This window comes from Clavelina lepadiformis, chromosome 7 (assembly GCF_947623445.1).
Source record: "Clavelina lepadiformis chromosome 7, kaClaLepa1.1, whole genome shotgun sequence".
Classification (NCBI taxonomy): Eukaryota; Metazoa; Chordata; class Ascidiacea; order Aplousobranchia; family Clavelinidae; genus Clavelina; species Clavelina lepadiformis.
The window spans coordinates 11996590-12020600 of NC_135246.1; the positions used below are offsets into that span (position 1 = coordinate 11996590).

Genomic DNA, 24011 nt, shown 5'->3' on the forward strand with positions numbered 1-24011 from the left:
TTGACAGATTAAAATCTACCCCGAAGAGAAATTTTTTTTCTTTTGTGAGCAAGCGTTTTCGCTTTGGCGGACTTTTGACAGCATTTTTAAATCGAAACCGTTGCGTATAATGCCTCTGTCACATCTTTTACTATTGCTATTTGTAATCTAAGTTTCAGCCTTGCAAAATATCTACACAAAGAAAAATAAAAAAGCTTAATAGAACACTTTGCGGACTGTGTAGTCTCATGTTGGGTGCGTCACTTTGAAAGCATGTTACTTAGTTTAGCCTTTCATATTCCCTACAACGTAATAATGTTTTAGACTTTTTGTAGATTTTGACATCATCAGAACAAACGGCTATCAGCAGGCGTAATTTTAAAACACTCATTATTTTCGCATTGACATCTATCGTTTGAGAACCATTGTAATCGTCTTGACGTCGATCCACCTGATGTACAGACGGCAGACAAACATCAACGAAAATCATCGTGTTTGCTAACATTATCTCCTACTAGCGGGCGGTTAGAACACTGGTGTAGGTAAAAGTGTTTACGGCAAGGCGACAAGTGGCAGGTTTGCTTAGACGCTTGCAATGACAAGTGCCACGTAATGGCGAAATCGTGTCACAGAAAACCAACGTGTATACCGACGATAAGAACTAACCTGTCTCGTCATGAAGATCCTACCTGTCAGGATCGACTACATCGCCAGTTTTATAATGTCAAGTTTATTGCGTGGGACGTATGACGTAGTGTTTATCACAGCTGTCGAGATTTTAAAACGAACTAATAGCTGTTGTTACTTTATCACTACGAAAAAGTTTTAAGCTGATTAACATTTCCAACTGTTCGATTTGTAGCCTGATGTAGTCGTTTGTGACGCAGATAGGATGATGATTTTTATGAAGTGCACAACATATGAAGTAAACAACATAACAAGTATATGGTTTTGTTGAAATGTGGCTAATAAAATGTATCTACTACTTTGTTATTAAATATCAAAGTATGCTTATCATGCAGTATAACAATATAACTAGGCGTCTCTAATCCGAAAAGAAACTTAATCAGTCGGATTGCACGGTCATGTACTTTCCTTATTTGGCCATTTAAACAGACCTGACTGGTATTTTCGTTACTGTAAAATCAGAGAGTCCAATGTCCATTAATGCTAAGGCAGTGAGGTAAACTGCTGTGCCTTGTTTGAAAACTTGGGACCATGGAGAATGTTGTAACCAACGAATTCACGTCGGTAAGTGTCGCAAAAAGTCATGTTTGTAATAAAGTCAAAACCAAACATTTTACAATGCTGTCCAGCAGGAGCGTTGGTTTATGACAGATAGACAGTTTCCGTATAACTGGCCTTTGGCAGCACAACCAACGAGATTGACAACTTTCAGGCGTTGACACCTACGTCGTAAACGAATAAAACCTTGTTAAATGACGAGCAGAGAGTTTAGACAGCATCTCAACAGTTGTTGTAAACGAATAATAGATGGCACACACAGCGCAGATGATCGTACGCTTGTCAATCATTCAAAATAAAAACGAGGCTGTCAATTACCCGGGTATAATAGGCTTAAGAGCGCATTCATAACTCTCAACTGCGAAGGAAAGCGAACACAAAGTTTCAACACCTATTGCCAGTTTATCCCGTTGTTGGTTTAGCATTGAACTCGGGCCAAACTAGCCAGTAGTTCTTGAACTCGAAGCAGGTGTTTGGTGCGATGCTAAGATGTGATTGAGACGCGGTGATTGGCCACTGATAGAACTCAAAACAGGGATTCCGCGTTTCGCTTATGCTTAAACAGTAAGCTATACACCACGAATGGGCGTGAGTCACTAGCTGTGAAATGTACAACGCCGACTTGTTGTTCGTGCAGGTATACACCTGCGTGAATATTTCCAATCAGAATAAATCGCACAAATTTAACCCAAAAATAACGTCCGAGTGTGAGCAACGGTTCCTATTGAGGAGATTTGTCCAAACAACAGCAACAATGTGCACTTTCTACAGTTTATGAGAAGAGGCGGAAAGTTAATAACTAAAACAAACAAATATTGACTCACAAGATTATCCACTGATGTGACAACAAGAAGTTAAGTCTCCTGGCCGCGAATTAAGCGACTTTAAGCATTAATATGGCGTTTATCGGATCGTCCGAGCACAATTCCGGAATCATACATTTAAACAAACATGTTTCGTGGTTGTACACTTACGAGGGCGGACAATTTTCCAAAAATTAATGGCACGGTTGTGAGTCATGCGAGTAGCACTGGTAAAAATGCGTCTCGCATCGCTGGTTCTGTACCCCAAGCGAAGAGCTGGGGCTCCTCAACTTACAAGGAAGGTTTGAACTTTAAAAGTCCTCAATGCATAAAAGGGGGCATATTATGTCTCCGTAAAAACACACAGGCATCCCGCTATACCAACACAGACGTTAAAAAGGTGGCTCACGTTTAACGGGTTTCCTTTCTCGCTTAGAACCCGAATCTTAGCGACTCAGACTGACAAAAAAACGAAGAACTTGATTCTTTCCTGCAAAGAGGGCGCGTTATCAAAAATAACTCCTTTTCCAAGTTCGATAGAACGTTTGGAATATTTCAAAAAACCGAATTAGATTTATACCACTTCGATTAAACATATAATGCAGTGGTTTGCAGGAATGCATCTCATACTTCTTATCACGTTTAACTTTGCGATTACTCCGAACTTAAAGCTGAAAGAAGTTTTCAATCGAGTTTTATCAAAAAGTATCGCATCAACTATTTGCATAATATAGCATTCAGCTTTCACGATAACACCCAATAACTTTTACATATCTTTCAATAAAACAATCTCTAATGATGACGAATATAGCATCAAGGTTGAAAATGTTCTTGGCTGCTGACTACGCGAGGTTAAGTTAAGTCAGGTGAAGATTACGTTATCTGGAATTTTGGCTCGTAAAAGCTAAGCCAAACATAATTTGAAAGCAACGCTTATTGAGGCCCCTAATTTTGGGCTCGCGACCCAGGTAAGAAGAAAAGCATGGACGTAATTGTGCAGAAAATAAAGAAACTAAATAAAAAACGGAAAGCTATAAAAGCATTCTTTTGGTTAGAAAATTTCAGTCGGGGTAATTATGTATACCGCAGCTAATGTCCTTGGCGCTGATACTACAAAGCTTCATCTATTTCTTTTATGAATTCCCTGGCATATAGTTGTGGCGAATATTTTCAAAATTAGCAGTTGAATGTTAATAAGAAATAAGCATACGAGGGTGCCTTATTGCGTAACACGTTGTACTAAGGCAACTTTTAAAACAGGTTGATGTTTAAGAGTTTGAGTATATTCAAAACTGCTAAATAACGATTCTAACATATTCCTGTAACTGGTATATGCTTTTGGTTAATTGTATGGTATAGCAAGGACATACATCTCACCTATTACGTAATCAATACTTTTGTCATTCCACTGGGACTGTCAATCAAATTATGAAAGCTTTACAAACTGAAAAACTAGTTCGTTTGTACGTGAAATACCAAGCCATGAAACCGTGTTAAACAACTAACAAATTTAGAATCGTTTTTATCGCTGATACCGGCCATAAAGTAGACATTTTAAGAATTATTAATAGAAGTGCACGGTTTTTACAAACAGTTATAAAACTTAGTGAAACATCTGGGTAATGAATCTGCTGAAGTCCTTGTAATCCATCGACATTAAACGGAGCTTTATGAAACCATTAACGCCATCAAAAAGCTTTGTAGCATACGCACATGGCATCAGTGTTTAAACCTTTACATATGTTACGGTTCGTTTGCTCAAGTTTTAGTGATGAGTCACACTAGACCCATATTGTGCACTTCGAAAAAATTTTCAAAATAACCTGATATGCGCAGGAAGCCACAAACTTTACAAGTGAAGTTCATTTCGCTGTTAAAAAATGCTCAACGCGCAAAAGGGATTGAGTGACACACACCACAGCAACAACAAATTGCTCCAAAGCGTTGTGACGTGTGTTGAAAATGAACGTTTTGGTACTGTTATTCCTCGGTAGCTTTTGTACGCGTATGTTCTACAATCTACATAGAAGCGTATCACCACTTTTGCGAATGTCAATACTCCAATATTTTGCCAAAAACTCATCATATTCAGCGTGATGATTTCATTCGACATTTTACATGTACTCAATCCCAAATCAAAGGTGCAATACAAAACACCAACTGTAGGTGCTCGGCGCAAAATATTTAATTTTTGACATGGATATAACATTAAAATACCTGTTTTTCACCAAACAACAAGGAAGTTATCGAAGCAATGCCTTTTTTAACCTTTAAAGTTTTTTCGAGTCGGTCGCTCAACAACGTCCTGAAGGCGTCGGTTGAAGGGAATGTTGCTTCCAACGTTAAGAATAGCAACATTACACAATTACTGAAGATAATTCGACGCAAAAAATCGAGACGTAACTAACCAGAGAGGAAATAGTATCACGATAAAGGTCCGAGCAAAGCAAACAAGAAGTACATTTAATGCTGATTGCACGGTTCGATTGCCCGGTCTTAATAATAACGACTAAGACCCGTATCGAGAGGCCACGCAGACGGCCACCGACCCGTACTTCGACCTAAGCTTACTAAAACAACAAAAAAACCAACAAAGGCTGGTAGAGTAAGTGATAAAAAAGAAAACCCGAGTTAACAACGGAATGCAGTATAAATGCTGCTCACGAGAAGTAAGTTTCTAGAAAACAGCTAACTCAAGTGCAGCACCAAGTTTGATTGTTCCCTGTTAGGGTACCAGGTGCGCTGTCTTGGAGTACAGACGCTAAACATTCTATGGAATCTAGACATTTTGAAACCATCTTATGCGCAAGCGAAGGGCAGAAGAATTTTTGGAATGGACCTTCCCGACTAAATCCCTTCTGAGCTTATTACATTTTCAATTATTCATAGCAGTATATACAATGCCAATTTGTATACAAAATTAGCTGGTGTTTTTCATTGCACAATGGGCAGAATGATGGAAAATGCGCTCCTGACGAACATTTGTTTTACTTTGTTTCCAGATGGAAAGGTAGCATACACCTTAACAGTTAAAATATTGTGAGATTCAAGTTTTAAACTTTAGGAAAAAAGTTTTAAAGCAACAATTTCCTAAAAGGGCAACCACTTCAAGCAGTCGGGCTTCAAAGTATCTGAGTCAATCCGAAGTTGCCCCTCGCGGTTGAGTTGAAAATTTAAAAACGTCTCGGGTGACTGACGACCAATGACGTGATTTTATGAACTTACATTAAGTATACAAATACTTGCAAATTAACTTTCAAGGATTCGGGACTTTAAACGTGCAATGTTTGAACTGAGCCCGCCTAGGAACTAAATCGCATTAGCTCACAAATTACGACGTTGTCAACGACCAACGGGACGTTGGTGATGTAATTGAAGGCAGCGAGCTTAGTTTAGTTTATCCAAATGCAAGGAGTTTGGTCACGGGTGCCTACAGTTCATCATAGGTGGAGGTACGTAAAAAATGTAGCAAGAACGACAAACATCATATGGAACACGAATATTAAATTTCGTTTTATTTCATAACGGTCATAACAACATAGGCGTGCACAATAGGCTAAGTCCAAATGACTAAATACAGGCAAATGTTAATGGTTGTTAATTACCATCTTTGGAAATGCGCAGCCACTGGTTAGTTCATAAGTTAACAGATCGATGCGCACTTATACTCTAATTACCACGAATGCCGCGTTTATAAATCGCATTGTGGTTATCTCGCACGCAATATACTCTTATCGATTTATAACAGACAATTCGGAGAATTTCTCCCTCAGGCTTTGCAAAGTATGGGTGGCGCTTGTTAAACCCAAATTACTCTTTTGAAACGGGTAGGGGTTCAAAGGGGGGCTTGAAATGCTTTCACACAAACGGGTAATTTTTATGATCGCTCCTCTAGTAAAAAGCAGGAAACATCTACTTACATATAATGTAGTAGGATTTATTCGGATCAAACTCCAGGCCCCACGGTGATGGTGAAATTTCCTGGAAGTAAAATGTATACTTCTTCTCGGCGTCCGGACGGTCGCAAGTTATGAGGCGCCTTCCTCCAGTCGTGTTGCAGTTCCGGAAGTTGTCTTCACTGACCAGGAAGAGCTTGAAGTAGAAGAGCTTCTCCCCGTCGCCTTTTCCACTTCTCGGACAAATGATATCTAGTTTGTCGTTTATTGCTGCTTCTATGTAGCCTGGACCAGTCCCGCTGCGAAACCTGGAGAATAAAAACATATGTAACTGATTGACGCGTGCTTTATTAAGGTTTCAAAAGTTGCTCTGTGCAGCACCATAAGCCTTGCCAATGACAAAGTTAATTGGATAAGTCGAAAAACTAATATTACATTAAAAAAACCAATACTGAGAATGAATTCTAATCGATAAAGCTCATCAGATTCGAAGTTACTTAAAACTTGAAATTTTTTAATTAGTTTATTTCGAATTCGTATTCGAGAACTCGATGCTATAGGGCCAATTGCTTTCTCATCGATTCATATAGTCAATTTAAATAAACGTGAGGACTATATACGTGTTACAATCTATGTTTGAAATAGATATACACGATAACAAATCCGCAGTATATCGACGCATGTGAGAACGTTAACCAAAGAATTTACTAGAACGGCCATCAGGAGAAAGTGATTATATCACGTGAATACAAATGACGATCGTTAATAGTTTGTTGAGTATACTGCTGCCGATTTCTTAAACAAACTAATTAATTAAGAGGATTAGGTAGATTCACTTATAAAAATTAGCTATTCGTATGATGTGTATTATAAACGGATTAACATAAGCTTTGAAAGGCGTTTTGCAGGTGGCAACTGCAAGGTTTGACGAAGCTTAAACGATTGACCACAACAAAACACGGCCAACTCCACCGATTCAGTCGTTTAAACAAAGGTCGACCATGTATAAGAACCTATTTCTCCACAACCATTGCAAGCTGAACCTAATTGGTTTTTGATATCCCATAACAGCAAAAAGCACGGAGCATCCAGGTGCCTGTATCCTTGAACAGGGCGCACTGTTTTCGAGTGCGACATCCGGCTAATTGCTCGACTGCGCAATCTTTATAATCTCCGTCGTTTAATTAATGAGAGTGCTCGGAAAAATCTCGCGTATGTTTTCAAAAGTTTACGTTTTCGAACTTCGGGGAAGATTTTTCCTGTTTTCGGCTTAAGATAAAGGCGAAGTTGTGTTGGCTAACCGACGAATTCATAAACTGTGGCTGCGCTGCGTGAGTTTACATAACACAGCAGCAAGTAACTGCTATTAACTTCGTATAACAGTTTCTTGTCAAACCACAAACGGTCGGCGTCGGAAAGCGTGTGATGAACGGCATAAAATGTCAAGATGGCGATGAAAATGCGGGATCTGGACGTCTCGCTGTCTTGCTTATGGACAACATCTTTTCAATAAGCGATTAAAACGATACGATAAGTATAGCCTATCGCTGAACAAGGACGCCTGTGTGTCTGTGCTGCGCTATGGAATAGTGGTAGGCTTTAATGGACACAATGTATATCCTGATTAACTTTCAAGCTCTAAATACAAGTAACACTAAACCATGGGTTCACGAAAGAAAATCATTGGACTTCAAAGCACTAATTTATGCAGCACCTCGAGTTTCATCATTACAATGAAATAAAAACATGTGTAATTAATAAGTGTGATACGTGTCTAAGTTTTAACAGAAGCGGTGGCGATGCCCGATCTGGAATTCAGAGGAAGATTATAAGCCATATAACTATTATGTGAAAATACCGTTTAGTCGACTTTATGATTTGGTTATATAGTCTATGCTAAATCAGTCCAATGACAAGGCAAAATGAGCAGTTAACTATACTTGAAAATCAACAAATACAGATTTTCAATCAAAACTTGACATACCAACCGCAAAGTCAAGATAATGCAAAACCATTTACTTTGTTGGCCGTTGCTATCGACGCCCCTTATCGCAGTAGAAGACTGGGAGACTCTAAATCTATTAAACTTGTCAGCTGGTGGGCCAATGGGTGATGTGATGCAGGCAAGAATGATTCTAAGCATACCTTCTAACTTTCATCATATTCAAGTGTTTCTGAATCACCAAAAAAAGGGGACAGAGCAGACCGGAGGCTTGGTTTCAGGATTCCGAAACATCAACATTTTAGCCTGGGAGTCCAATTAAAGAAGATGGGAGCTTTCGTCTGATCAAGGTAAAGGAACCACCAAGCCTACAAATAATACCTAACTTCAACTGAGATATTTGACGGTTAACAGCAGCGCAACTGCAACCGGTTTTTTGCATGGTTTTAACTTGTTATTGGGTGCCAGGAATGATCTGTAAAAGAATACCGCCTTGATGATTCGTGAGCGTCATGTGATGACGCGTGTCATTTGAAAAGCAAACAAAAGCGGCTTGACCTACGACCCCACACGTCACTAATGCCAGTCACAAGCAATGAACAAGTAACAAGTTTATAATCGAAAGTCAGTAACGTAAACTGCACACATCTCTATCCACCGAAGTAATGCGTTTGCAAAGACGGGGCCACGTCACATTCGTGTAAGATAATCGGGGCGAAATGGCTGGGACTTGAAATGAAACCTCATGAAAATTTCATCTCAATTGTAGGATTAGATTAATAGTTTTCCACACTGGGCGGCAAAATGTTTTCAGTAGAACAGTTCATTTAATTTCACTTGGATTAAGGGTTTGGATGGTCGCTTTAAAAACTGCCACATTCAAACCACACATTGCTGAAATAAGCATCGAGGAGGTCTTGTCGGTAATTGGGCATTACCTAACCGCCAAAACATGAAAATTTTCACAATAAATTTATGTGGCTGTTTTTTGTTTGCTCAATAAAATTTCACCACCGCTTACAGGCTATAACAGAAAAAGTGGTGAAAATGGAAAGTTCAAACTTACAATAACGCCTCCCGAGTTTAATACAGCAAGGGCTTAAGCAAATCTTCTTCCGATTTTTGCTTGAATGAATTTAAATGACCCCCCGTGTAGGTACTAGTTTGGGACTTACGGGCGGCTTCGGTAAGCTAACATTGACCCAGAGTTATAAATAAGTCCTTTGGCAGGCGGGCGCACCCAAGGTTGACAAAGGGCCTCAGCCACAAAAAAACTGCACCTACAATGAGCGTGACGTTTGTCTTTCGACTCGGAAAGGGTAACGTGATAATCTTATCTATATGTGCTTAGCTGTACGAATATGACTGTGTTTGCTGTTTTTTGTTGGCTGGACGTGTTACAGGTACTTTGTCGACCTAACCTTGGTAAGCCTTTTACCAGGAGAAAAATGAAGGACTTAATCTATAGAACCAAATAGACTTTTATCAGTATAAATATTGATCTTAACGGCTGCCCCGCGTTCAAGGACTCTTTATGGAGTATTTTAATTCAGGATTACATTTTGCCACGCTTCGTAACACGTAGCTAGGCTCTAGAGCTAGGCTTTTGCATAACATTTATTCACATTTGTCGTATCTTCCCACTGCAGCAACTATTGGCATAACCTTATGAATGTAAATAAACATCAACATGATACTCGCCTACAACACTCAAACATTGTTCAATAGATATAGCACGGAAGTGGGTGAATGGAAATGGTTCATTTAAACGTCAACTACAAAAGATAATACTGTCGTGCTCCTTATAAAAATTGATAGAAGAGCGACCGTTATAATTTCAACATGTAAACGCGATGGAACCCACTCGTGGAACCATACCAAATATAATCTTCGACGCTTTAGCGCGACCACCCAGGCGATTATTATGTTATGACTTGAAGGTGTTTTAAAGTTAGAAGCTTGCAGTTTCTTTTAAATGTGCAACAAGTGGAAGGAACGGCTGGTATGCAAAATCGTAACCCTCACCATCGTGCTAGATTAAGCGATATATTTCTGGGCTAAATCTTTACAATCTATGGAATTGCGATTAAGACGTTGATCGAAAAATTCCGGTCTGTCACTTGCAGATGTTTACAAAAAACACGCAAAGCTCAAATCGCCATTGCTATAGCTTGTGCGTGTCATGCAGTATTGTGTGGAGTACAATAAGGCGGTTTACGCTTGCCCAACGGAGCAGGTTATTGCGGTAAAAATAACTGATTTTTGTAGTGTGTTTCCCGGAACAAGCGTTGGTTAAACAAGAACGACTAATTCTAAGCCTAATCTCAGTCAAAAATCCAGTTTAATCAAGCTTTAACAAAACAAACATGGACAAAATAGGGCGTGGTAGCCTATGCTTCTCACTGGACCCCAACTAGAACGCAACGGAAATGGCGTTGTCAGTAAGTCGGATTAACTTTTAACGCTTTATAGCGTGAACGGGTGAAGAAACAAGACAATCAACGATGCACGGAAGACGCAAATAGTAAGAGAATTGGAATTGGTAGAGGTTATCTTGAAGATTCCTTCCTAGGCGTGCTGGCATTTTCAGCTTAACTGCCTTGTGTGTGCACTGTGCATGTAAGTGTTGATACATTCGCAAAGTGGCCATTATTAAACCGTGGCGTCGAGACTGGAGTGTCCCACTGCGGCTTTTACGCTAATAAGCGTGCCTGTTTTGGTCAATGCAACGTATTTGAGCAAGCAGATGGCCTACTGTTTCATTATAGCTTACAAGTAGCTAATTCGGAGATTATAAGTTTAAAAACTGGGCACGCAACCGTTAAATAGGATAATGCTGAACCTATATGAGTATATGTCAATGTAATTCAGCTTAAACCCTTTACATACAGCAAATTGTTTCAATATGTTAAACGACTAGTTACTAGTAACAGATTCGAGACTGGTGGTATTCATCACCAATTCAAACATACAGCTACAAAAAGTGCTAAAAAGTAAAACCGAATATAATTTAATTAAAATACTGCCTTAATTGGAAGTCCAACGTAAGTTTGTTTTGTTCGTCTTAGTTTCACTTGATTAACTGACATTACACACATCACTAACAATCGTGCCATCTTTGTTGTTGTTATGGATCACGACTGAAACGTTACCCTACATGAAAGGAATTCCGTTTTTTGTAAGTATTGCAAGTATTTCAGGAATTTATAGTTTACAGGCGTTGACATTGGTCAGCAAAATTCGACTGTTTTTATCGGGAGATTTTCGCGGATATACTAATACGCTCATTAAGGATGGTTCGCGGATGTTTTCTTGTGGAATTTTGTGTGTGTCTTCATAAGCCAAAATAAGTATAGCATGCAGCAAACGGTTGCCTGGTACTGAAGAGCTCAGCAGATTTTGGAAAAACCAATATCTTTTAATTGCGTTTGACGAGTCGAGTTAATTGCTAGTTTCGCGACTAGAAATTTCAGCCTCATGGCCATAAAAAGTAAACAAGATTCTAGAACACTTCAAACCTAGCTTGAGTTAGTTGGAAATTATACACTCTGCAGTCATGTGCTCTTCACAACATGGTAGAAATTTCCATATAAAGCTTTTTTTAAAGAGAAGATATATTAATTATAATAAATGCTATATAGCGCTCAATACGTTTATGCTTTGAAACTGGTGGCCTACGGTTTATGACGAGCAGAAAGCTTTCAAACACTTTACTTTTTCCTTTCTCAAAGAGTTTTCCGCTATATTGCGTTTTCTGATTTTCTGTGGTAATTCCAAATTAGTTCACAGCATACTTGTGGATCAAACGCAACTGGCATCATGACGGCTGTAACAAATACAAAGTTTGCGTCGACTACACGCTGCGTTCTTTAATTGGATAGTCGTATCGCTAATGTATGTTTTTATTTGCGGTTGTAAATAACCATTTCGGTCCCAGTGCAGTGCTTTTTTTAATTTTCGTGACAGATTCTAATTCGGTATTTATAACCTCTGACAACCTTTACCATTATTCCCATGCACCATTACGAACAGACTACAGTGTTTCTTCAAAACAGGCCTTGGACGTTGATATACTGGTGGTGTCGTAAAATGGGTCACTTCGCTGTCGCAATAAAATAGCCGTTCAATTCGGTAACAGCTTGTGAATAAGCTGGTGTAAACTTTTCACAGCATTTGAAGTCATTTGTGTGCGATTTCAAACCTGTTACGATTTGAATTTTGCAAAATTAGCGCGACACCTATAGCGAAACGAAATCCTTTCCTTTATTACTCTCAAAGGTGACCTCGTTCAGTCGAGAGACCAGCCAGGACCACTCCAGGTATATCAGCGATTCAGCGTCACATCCTTACACGAAAAAGAGAAACATTGGAAAACTCACGACATAAGGAAAGAACTCAATCGAGTAATCAAACCAAGTGATCAAGCAAAACCTTCTCACGTCCGTTCAATGATTTCGAGTGATTTTTCAAGTAATGAGGCTTAAGCACTTGAATGTAAACAAACGTTTCGGGCATAGTTTCATATAAGGCTTTAGAATTATATATTTTTAAGGCAACCTCGTTGATAGCTTGTTTTAATTTTGTACACAATCAAGTCACCTACGCTTACAGGAAAGTATTGTTATTTATAACAACAAGTACTTTGTCTATAAGCATATACGTCGTAATTGTACCAGCAGCGAGGTTTGGAGCGCAAATACAAATTATCGCATAGCACATCATTCTTAGTAAAATGCCATTTAAGCTTATACTTTAAGCATAAGAAATTTGCTTAACTCATAATTACGCTACAAAATAGCCGTCTAAATGGACAAGAACTCCAAAATAAATGCTCGGAAATACTACCTAATTAGCGTGTTCTGCAGCCTGGGGGCTTCAAAATTCGAAACGGGATAATAAGCAAAATACGTGTGTAATATCGCTCGATCTGTTTTGAGAGCGTGCGTTAATCGCTCCATCAAAATACATAGTGTAGCCGTCTATTGTATTCGCATAAAAGGAGAAAAATAACATACAAGGTGGAGAAATAATCGCCCAAACACGTTCATCAATTGTAACAAACAAATAATATGTACACATGCACATTTCCCCGCTGGGTAAGGGTGATTCATGATTATGAGTCAGGGCTGCTACTCGCGCAAAGTTATCTGTGCTTTAAATAATCGAACTTGTATTTGAAAGCTTAATAAACAAATAGCGGGAGGTGTGAAATCGAGGGTAATTGATTACGGAGCGGTTTACCATGATAAATAAATAGTCAACAAAAACAAATTTCGTGCCGCGTTTTTAATGGATCTCTTTTTAAAAAAGCTAAGCGCCAGAAGAATTGAAAATACCGAACCGAAATGGAAAAGGCTACAACCTATAGTGGAAAAGTATCGAGGTATTTGACAATATCTAAGCTATCATCAATAACTTGGCGACCTGGTGTCTCATGGCACAGCTTGCTGCTTTTGTGCGCTAGATGAAGGGGTCGAAACTTCAGGCAAGACTTTTATATACGGAAAGTTATTAACGGGAGTAACGGAACATAACTATCACTCATACTTGGGAAATCTTTTGGTTGAATCGTGTCGAAAACAAACGGAACAAGCATCAAAATTAAGTCATTTGTTGTACATAAGTTCTTTCAAACGTGCGTTTACACCAGAACAAAAATCACCAAACGTCATACAGCTTAGTAACCTAGGCTATAGCCATGACGAAATAACTAACAGGTAAAAAACAGCAACGATTTGACCACGAACACGTCATGAAATTAAATCAATCAATCATTATATCTCCAGGAGATATACCCGGTATCAACGTCAAGCCTGGCACGGATGCGCGCACAGCATTGGGTCACCCACTTGCATTTAATTAGCCCGAAGTTTTTGCGGAGTGAGAGCACACAAAGGGCGATTTGTTAAATTGAGGCGATAATACTCATTATCGGTATCTTAAATAAACAAAGGGAAAGTTCACGACTTTTTGGCCGATGCAAGCGCTTTCGTTAATCACGATTTGTCATAATTTGCCGCAGACTTTTGCGAGCTTTTAACAATTCTGTGGATGCCTGTCAAAATGTCTTTCATTTATAATGCCGATAATAACAACAGTGAAATTTACAGATCAAACCTGGCAAACATAAAAATTTACTTTTTGTATTCAATGTCCGTTCCTCTTATTGTTAACATCACTGCTTACAATGACAATCATGGTGGTCTAATACAACAGCGGGAAAGAGAATATGTTTGACATATATACATACTTATAATGGGAATAAGAAAACCTGGAAGACATTCATGGGAGTTTAGTGTCGTTATCGTAAGCTTAATACAGTGGAATTTCACATAAAAACAAAACATTCTCCTATTCACTGATGTTTAAACCATTAACGATATCGGTATTTGGCAACTGGTGACGCAAAACAGCTCGCGCACAAAAGTGATGTAATAATATCAACCTTAGCCTGGGAACGACAATGGGGCTCGGTAAGGGGAGCGCGATGAAGTCACACAGGTAGGTGATTTTGCCACTCGTCTGCGCCTTTGTTGTCTTTCAGTGAGGGTCGGTATTATTATAACAGGCTCGGTAATTCATTTGACGGCGGGTCGGTTTAGTCCTGAATGCCGCGGCGCTGAAACAAAAGCATCGAGGCGCAATACAAACACAGGACCGGGAACTTTTGAGAGAAATGGCAACAAAGGCATGGTAATAAAGCCAACAACTTGTAAACTAGTTTCCTTACACGGTAGTTTGACTGTTGGACCAAGTGCTACAACTTGTAACTACACATGTATTTCTGGGGCATTTCTTTCGCTGTATCAACTCGCCAAATACATGGTATTATCATAATGTGCTTATACAAATCGGCCAAGACAATGGTAATACAAACAAGACGTTGAAATACCACTTGAGACGTATATCCTGTTAACACTTATGACCAGAAATGATTCTATATGTCAGCGATAAGTTATTATAAGATTTTACCATACCCTTCAGCTTCTAATCACCACAATACAAAATTTACCAACTTACATTGGGTTTGAGGAAGTCCAGTAAATTGGGTCAAGAGTTTTTCCTTGTACTATGGCGGAGTCCAAAAGGTAGATGACCAGGCTGAATACAATACTGGCTATCGTTATGTTTTCCATTCTCAGTTTAATCATTCTATACACAGCGCGCAATTCAAAACGTGTCTTTTGTCAAGAGCAGCGGCCAGCAGAGTTTGGTCGTCGCAGAAGATACTCCGATAGTTTGTTTTAGAAAAAGACAAGATAATCCTATTTGGTGATTTCAATCAGCAAACTATAACAAAAGATTCTGGCATGCGTTGTAAAATTACGCCTACTAGCTGAGGACAAAGACATAGCTATAACTTATAGCGCCCAACAACTATGCTGAATCTACACAAAGTTTACAACGTTCCTCACGTTGGGTCGTTAGCGAGTAAATTAGGATCACACAAAACTGCTCAAATAATATCTCCGAAATAGTGGACCGACTGACCATTGGTGCCCAGGACTGCAAGAACACTAAGCCTGTGCCCGGCGGCTCTAAGGCTGGCATGTAAATTTATTAAAAGCTGGTCATTGATCTTATGTTTTTTGACAATATGGACAGTACCAATTGGGCACGTCATTACAGATTACCTCTCATTTTTATCGATTGCTGGCCGTTTGATATTACCGAGTTTTTGGCTCTATTGCGGTATTAGACTTGACATTTATAAAAATATGTTCAATAACACTAAAATAGTAAAAACCTCACAAAAGTGGGTTGTGATATAGTTTCCATTCAGTTAAGCCTTGTGGATGGGCCCAAATAACAAGCTGGCTTATTTCTTATGCAGACGTAAAAATTAATGACTACGAAATAAAGGAAAATCGCTTGTCTTGTAACCTTCGTCGGTTCTTTGCTCTGCATTAATTATTCAGCTTCTCATTCATCAAAAATCAATGTCATCAACTTATTTTATAGTCTTGGCTCAGTTATCAAAGCCTGCTCCACGTTTAAATCTTATACCTGCACCTGACAATCGTAACAGTTGATTCAATCTTGAAACCAGAGTCACAGAAAAATAAATATTCGCTAGCAGTACGCACAACCGGAGCATATCATACACTGAACGGTTGGGCCTGACAGCCCATGGGCCGCCTTTTTCTCTCGGGCACTCGATCTCAATTTTAGCGTGAAAACATAACGCGATAAACGATCTTCATCGAAAACCCGACGTGGGTTTCTTTTGTTTTTTTCTGTAACTGAATACTGGGCCACGTTTGTCGGCGTGCGCGCGCCACCGGGTGTCGAGAATTTATGTTTGCATTACCCCGAAATCGAGATTCGAAATATACGACGTATCGAAGATTTATTGAAGTCGTTATAAGCTCTACGACAGGCAAAAGGTTTCGAAAATCAGTAGAATTTATTACAAATTGTTCTTTCGCCTACAGACGACCAAACAGGTCTCTCAAGGCTCGTATATTTTGTCGAGTTGTTTGCCCAAACCTACAACACCGCCCAATAACAAACATGGGTTAGATTTTAAGAACTACAAAATTATTTTATCGCCAAAGTTGTAAAATTCTTATTTTGCCTTTGTTTGGCTGGAAAAGTAGGCCACATTCGTAAAGCTCGCAAACATAGAACGTCCAGAAAGACAGTTTTAGGAGCTGCTTTAAATGTAATCCTGGTCTATTTTATAAAGACAGGCTTGATTTACGATGTATGCAAAATGGTGTCACCTCATCGTAATTTTTGGAGGATGACTTAGAGTCTTTGAAAAGGTCAGTCGACCAAACGCATAAAAATCTATCTTTTATAATGTTTGTTGGAAAAGCTTGTCAAACCATCTCCAAAACATAAGTTATCACAGTATAATAAACCATTGTTGGGATAAACTTTTCATCTTTTTCGTCATGAGCGAAAGGCAAGGAGACGAAGATCAACTAAGGATAGACACCCGAATAAGAACCATCCGCCACATAAGCGAACCACACAGTTATGTCGACTTGCAAGTTAATAAATGGATTATGGGTACTACTGGACAACCTGCTGTAAAATTCGTTGGAGGCAGCGTCCAGGACAATATTAGACTACGCGTGAGACCACTGAATGCACAGCACAAAAGGTTATAACTTTAATTATTAACCGACTACGTAAAACGTGCGCTTTTTCTGTGTACTGCCAACATCATAAATCAATACAATAAAAATCAAATATTGATGTTAGATTGTTGGGTATTACCTTGACAGTCATTTACGTAATTTTCAAAATTATTCTTTATGTCGGTATTTCAGGTTGGATTGCCAAAGCAAATATATACGGTATGAATCGGGGTTTACCACGATATACGTTTTTCAATTTGTGCTTTAAGTATAGCTAGTTGACATAATATCAAACAAGCTTAAATATTATGATTTCGCTTTAAACCTTGCTACATTTTAAAGAAATCTATTTTACATAAAGACATGAAATCAACCCAGAGAGAAACCTAATATTTTAATAAGAATATAAATGTATAATAAGCAAAAGTAAAGACATTTTTACAAACCGAACATCTTTATTCTACTTGTAATTTCAGTACAATAAAACCGGAAAGCTACCAGCACCGTGTGCGTAGATCTTGTAATAACTACAAACAACATTATAAACAACCATTACTAACCTTCCCTATTTCTCATTTTAAGTCTAGCCTTCAGGCAACATTAACTTCACGAAACGGACTGCACAACCTCAACACATTTACACTGTTGGCGAGGTTTTTACAACTGTTTAACAAAGAGCAAACGGGATCGCTTTTGTGTACAATTCGTTTGCATTTTACTTAAAAACGCTTAAATCTTGACGTTAAAAGTAAAAATCAAGACCATTATACATGAATTCGTCAAATATGACGTCTAACGGCTTTCTGTACAAACGCAACTACACTAACTTGTGCAAGCGGTTGGGCGAAGTTGAACTAAGCTTTTCTCCTTGGGCGAACTAACCTTTTAATACTTCACCGATAATGCAAGTACAGCATGAACATTTAAATCATATCGAAAAAAGCTATTTTAGGGCTGTAGTGGGCAGGTGTAATCTATTTTGAGTGGAAACATCGCGTCTGAGCATCCCGTATTTTTAAAACAGATACAGGTGAAGGACAAAGACAGGCTGACCAAACTACATTCTGGGACGATGAGTTTGTTTAAAATGCTTAATCGGATTAAACCATCGAGCTATGCAATGAACCAGACTTCAGCAATCATTGTTGCAGTTCGCGCACGAGATTGTACAGTGATTGGCGTGAAACGAACTTCCGGAAAAAAGCTTAGTTCACATCACACCTTTTGGCCGTTCGGGTAACCTCTGCAGTCAATACAAACACCAGCCGGTCCAAACGCGTAGGAGAAACCGCCTGGGTTTAATTCCAACTAACGAGCTTTGCAATTTGTCATCGCCCACAAATCACTGTCCCACTGCTGAAAGACATCATAAAACTACCTGGCATGCACTATTATCGGTAAGTCAATGTCAAGTGCGCAGGTGAATGATAATACTAATTAGCAAAACTACATCCTAAGGAACAGCTTTGTCACTACAAGTGACACATTATTGACATTCTGTACTAATGATAGTAAGCAAACTTAAAACGATGAACTTCTGGTAATTTTACGAAAATTATCTTTCTGCTCTGCCAGCATGTAGCTATAAACAAGTATGTATACCAATCCATGGGTTTCTTTAACAACTGATTCGATGTCAAATTATTAATTATTATTTCACTATCTGGCTACTTCTGAGACTGCTTTGATCTCATCGATCGAATAATGTTTTCTTTGCCTTCGCATAAATATCAAACTAAACCCCAAAGCTGATGGGTAGCATGGTAAACAAAGTTATTCCACTTTGAAGAGAGAGAATCAAAATATTATCTTTGGCGAGCCTACTTAGTTTCGTTTGAAAACATTAACACAACTCAACAAACAGATTCACTAAAAGCAAAGCGTTATTCTAGCAGCACGAACAACCGCACACTGTTTATATGTTCGTTACTGAGATTAATTCTCATTGACCTTTGAAACCATCTTATAAGGCCTTTACGATTATGTTTTCGACATTAGCTATATTCGAACTGTCTTTACAATTGCCACCAAAACGATGACCCTGTATAACGTTAGGAAAGTGTCTTACCACATCATAAGCGGCTCAAATTTCAAGAATAAACAGAATCGAAATGCAAGATAGCTATGCTTACGCTAGCTTGGAAATGCCAAGAAATAAACCAATGACTTAAACATCACGTGTACTAGCCAGTAGCCAACACACAGCACGTAGTACGACTAAAGAGTTTCTGCTAAGTTTTTAGGACAACAGATTTGCAACCTTAATTGGTTAAATTTTAACAACAACAACGAACCTTCCTTAGTCTGCTGCGCCGAAAATGTCTGGCTTCCAGTGACATGCGATTAACCCCTAACAGGTCCAGATTAGAAAGGCGGTGTACGTATTTTATCTATTGTTCGATGCGCAGACAAAACTAGCGATTACACGACCATAAGGCGCGATACTTTGTTAGATTATCTTCGCGACAAGTGAATTGCTTTGAAGATGCAACCGCTTGTTTCTGCGGGCCTATTATATTACTGCACCTAAACCTTAAATCAAAATCTTGTCGGTTTTTACAGCTATTTTTACTACCTGGAAGGATTCTTGCAGATGGGAAGATTTTCGTTCTGACGCGCTTTGATGTTACCTGGAGCAATGCGACTTACAAACGAGCAGACAAATATCGGACTTACAAGCTGAATGCGTGACAGTTGTTTATTTTACGGCTTTCGTCAGAAATAACGCAACTAAAATTTCCTTAACCTGCAAGAGTGTTTGCAAAGCCAATTAACACATTATTTTGCTTTGATTACTGTGATTATTGTGCCAAATAAAGTCAACCACTAAACACACTTAACAAAAATCAACTCGCGGTTTCATGAAAGTGACTTTACTAAAAGCCACAAATCAGCTTGGGATTAGACAAGACGTTACAGGTGTAAAACTAGGTTAGTTGCATACCTGGTATTCCAGATTTCAGTTGACCTACTTTATGAACTGATAAGAACAATCTGCGGTTGGCTTTCATCAACAGTTGTATAATATGTGGAGAATAAATTTAAAAACAAACCCTTTACTGCGTAGGCTATACATTTTCAGCTCTGTTACTTACTTCAATGTACGGTTTTGCTACAGGTCACCAGATTGTGTTACGCAGGGTTCGAAACTGGCAGTCAAAATTTACCTTAAATAACATTAACAATAACCTTGCAAACTCTTAAAAAAGATTTACCAATTAACACAATCAACGTTATTGAAGTCGATATTAATTAGTGAAATTGCATAATAAAATTTCCGTTTTCACGTTTCGGTCAACAATAAACCATTCGTAATCCTGCAAGTTGGAAGTTGGTTAGCGATCTACAGTTTTAGTGATGTCATAATGCTTATGAAAAATGGATTGCAAAGAACTAGACAGTTAAGACATCGGGATGTAGATCATTCATCGCTTTTCAGTTCTTTGTTTGTTTGTTTGGTGAAACGAATACTTACTCCACTGCATGGGTTCTCCACCTATGGGGCTCGTGAATGTCGAGCTAGACAAGATTGTTACTTGATTGCTGATCCAATTGTTTGATAAAGTGAGTTATTATTATGACATTATGCAGTACTAGGCCTAGATATTAATCTGTATCATTGCATTGCCAAATGGAATATGTATAATTTAGATATAACACGCGGAAAGGGTTTTATACTGTGAAAGTTGCGTATGACAATCAAACGCTCAAAAATACATTATAATTTGGCAGAAGATTTGCCGCAGTACAGCAACAAATCTGTTTTACGACCTGCAGAACTTATAAATTAAATGAGTCTTAGAGATCGAACTTGAGGGATTCGCAGATTTCAAACATTCTTTTAAGGGGCCCATGACCAGAAAAGGTTGGACTACCACTTTACGGGATGTTCCACAGAAAAAATCTTTATTTATGTTGTAACTCCTGCGATGATTAACCCTGCTTTTCATAATAACCTTAATCCAAAACAGCTGGCCTGGATGATTTAGTTGATGAAACCATGCGCTGTAAGGATATCGCGGCACTTTGCATAGCTGTTTCTCCGAGTTATACCGCTAATTTAGTATAAGGAAAGCCAATGTTGTAGTTAATGCCATGTTTCAAACAAAGTCAAAGCCATCCACAATAATTTACAGGAAATTATTTTCTTGCTCGAGAACTTGATAGTCTAAAGTAGGCTTCTGTAGCCATGTTTCCCAAAACTTAGCAATATTTACGCACCGTACTTCAACTTGCATTAAAATAATTTACGCTACTGTTGATTGTATATGAAGGATCATTGGAAGCTTATCTCCCAAAACACTGTCGTGTTTACATTATTTTTACACTACATGGATTATACCCAAAAGGAGAAAATTCTGCACTTTTTGCTACAGTATTTGAAACCGCACAAAGCGTAAGCTGGGCCTTGTAACAGATTTTAGTCGGGGGACAATGGGACATGTTGAGTATAGCAAGCGGCACAGGTATAGCACAACACACTTGACAGCATGCCCGAGCGGTCATTACGTGTGTTACTAAACTACAAAGAAACAAATGTTACACGCAGTAACCTAACGGTAGCCCACTTAGTTTCACTCTTAATTGACCGCGGTAGTCAGCTTTTGAACCTGTCAAGAACCCAAGAGCCAAACACAACAGCGAAAATGATTGTTTGCGATGATAACATATGCTTCAGAAGATATTTTCTTGCGATTTGCAAAAATTCACATTCATAAAAAATGTTCTGCGCGCAGTTCCTGCAAATATTTATAGTTTATATATCCATTGTGTCTACCTTTGTAGTGACCTATAAATACACTAAACATAAACCCATTTTAATAACATTGCATTTATGCAGATGTAAATATCTTTTCTCGGAACTGAATAACTAAGTTCTTTGCTTGTAAAACCAAATAAACTTGTTAGGCTATTCCATGCAGTAAAACCTTTTTCCTATCACAGGCCTACCCTACTCTTAATATTGGAATTATCTAATGTTTTCAAAAGCTGCCGAATTAGATGTAAAATTTGCAAAGATCTGGGACTGTAGGACAGAAAAAGCCATTTCTCTCACTGTAGGAAGAAAGTTTTTATTGTTATAAATTCGTAAAATTGAGAGATGTCAGGATATGTAAACTGAGTGTGCGTAAATTTCGTCATCATATGAAAATTTAAATCGTACGATGGGCCTGCATCAAAAATGTTTGCGGTTTACAAACGTAATCTTATGCATTAGGCTTACTCTACAGATAATACGTAGCCTCACTAGACCAGTGACTTCCAACCTTTTTTGGTTTGCCTTATTCATTAAAAAAAAATTCCGCAACACTCTAAACTTGCTTACCGATTTTGGCATTGAGTATCAAGCTAGCAAACCGGTAATTAATAGTGACTTTAGGGTGAGACGAGCGAAGCGGTTGCCTCGGGTCACCCTCCGAGCACCCCCCCCCCCCTTGTTTTTGTATACCCGCTCAAAAAATCAAACGTTGCAGACAAATATTATTGTTAACTTTTTCAGGACGGGAGACGGGAGTCATTCACTGGCTTATGCTAATTAGTTGTATGAACTGTATTTAGAATAACTTAGAGGAAAGTTTTGTAAATCAAACCTCCGTGTGAATTAGTCCCCTCCTGCTTTGAGGTTACTTTCATATAGCTGATGCTTAAACAGTCACGTATATTAAGACATCTTGCTAAGACGAAAAAAGTGGTGTTCTCTGCTGCCAAACCTTTGAGGTATTAGGCGCGCGATAACAACAAAGAAATGACGGGTGTGAGATCTTGAAGGCCATAAACTTAAAAGAAATACACAAACAAACCTCAGGCAGTTTGTTTTTTGAAAGCAAAGCAACATTTTATACTATAATGTAAATTCAAAATTTACTGGCGGAGCATGCCTCCAAACCCCCCCCAAAGATTGCTACGTCTCCTTTAGTTTTGGGGGCCACTAACTTAAGCCGCGCTACACCTCGCCTCGCGCCCCCACCTCCACCACCCAAAATTAAGGCCACCATTGCCGGTAAAGTTTATAAGGTTTACGTTAATTAATAAGGTATATGCTTAAATTTTTTAACAAGCTTCGCCTGTCTAGGCCTATATACAGGGTAGCCGTATACCGTCCTTATTTCTAAGATTTGTCCTTATTTTAAAGGTCCGTGCCTTAGAAAATATGTTTGTCCTTTTTTCTAAGGAATGTCCTTATTTTCACTTGCGTCCTTATTTTCGTCTTATTTTTAAGACAGAGGTTCGTATTTTGAGCATTTTGACACCTTAGGCTTAGAGTCACGTGGTTGTGGTTCGGTTGTCACAAGTATACCTTTTTGTACCAAAGAGATACCAAAATTAAGAACATGCAGATAGTGTCTTGTTATTTTTTTTTCTTAGGAACATTGGTTGCTTTCTTCTGTTGTACACTGTTTAAGGTGGTATTCGTCTTTCGTTTCCTAGTCGTCCCTATTTTTGAGTTGAGACCGATGGCAACCCTGCCTATATAGTCTGCTAATTGACATGTTAAAGGTCCAGTCACATGAGACGAGTTTACTAGCTGCTACGGCATTACGCTAATGTATTAGCTGATATAGTAAAATTACTAGCCCCTTGTAACTTCATTTATTTTTAAATGTTGATGTCATAATAATGCACGTACATAATTCTGAACTTTTGCCGCGAGGTTCGTGCTGTTTTTGCTGCAATTTTCGTGCAGTGCATGCTATTTCTTTTTAGAAACTTAAAATTATAGGCATTTTAAGTAAAGTAGTATTTGTTTAAAATATAACGCTGCAAATCCCTTGTTATGTATAAAACCTCACTTCTGCCTAGGTCGATCTCGCAGCATCCTTGGGTCATGGGTTCCCCGGAACCCCGGCTGGGAAACACTAATGTTGCAGATGGATGTGAAGGTAGGGTGTGAAAGATAACGAAAATGTCAGTAGTGAGTTTGGGAAATACCCTTCATGAATTACGACGATCTTTGCTAAGATCGGACGTGGTAATTGGTATAATAGCAAGATACTAAAAGTCGTAAATTATTGGCTATTACTATGACATAACAGCACTGCCTTGATGTTATGTAATA

At 38.6% G+C, this 24011-nt stretch overlaps 1 protein-coding gene across 1 annotated transcript in view; it reads right to left on the bottom strand.

Moving 5' to 3' along the window:
• LOC143464776 (ephrin-B1-like) overlaps positions 1–15216 on the bottom strand; it is a 28482-nt gene extending 13266 nt beyond the window's left edge. The window contains exons 1-2 of the mRNA XM_076962759.1: positions 14886–15216; positions 5948–6231 (exon numbers count right to left, since the gene is read on the bottom strand). Of these exons, the coding sequence (XP_076818874.1) occupies positions 5948–6231; positions 14886–15016 (415 nt within the window). The 5' untranslated portion in view covers positions 15017–15216. The remainder of the gene's footprint in view (positions 1–5947; positions 6232–14885) is intronic.
• Positions 15217–24011: the final 8795 nt, after the last annotated feature.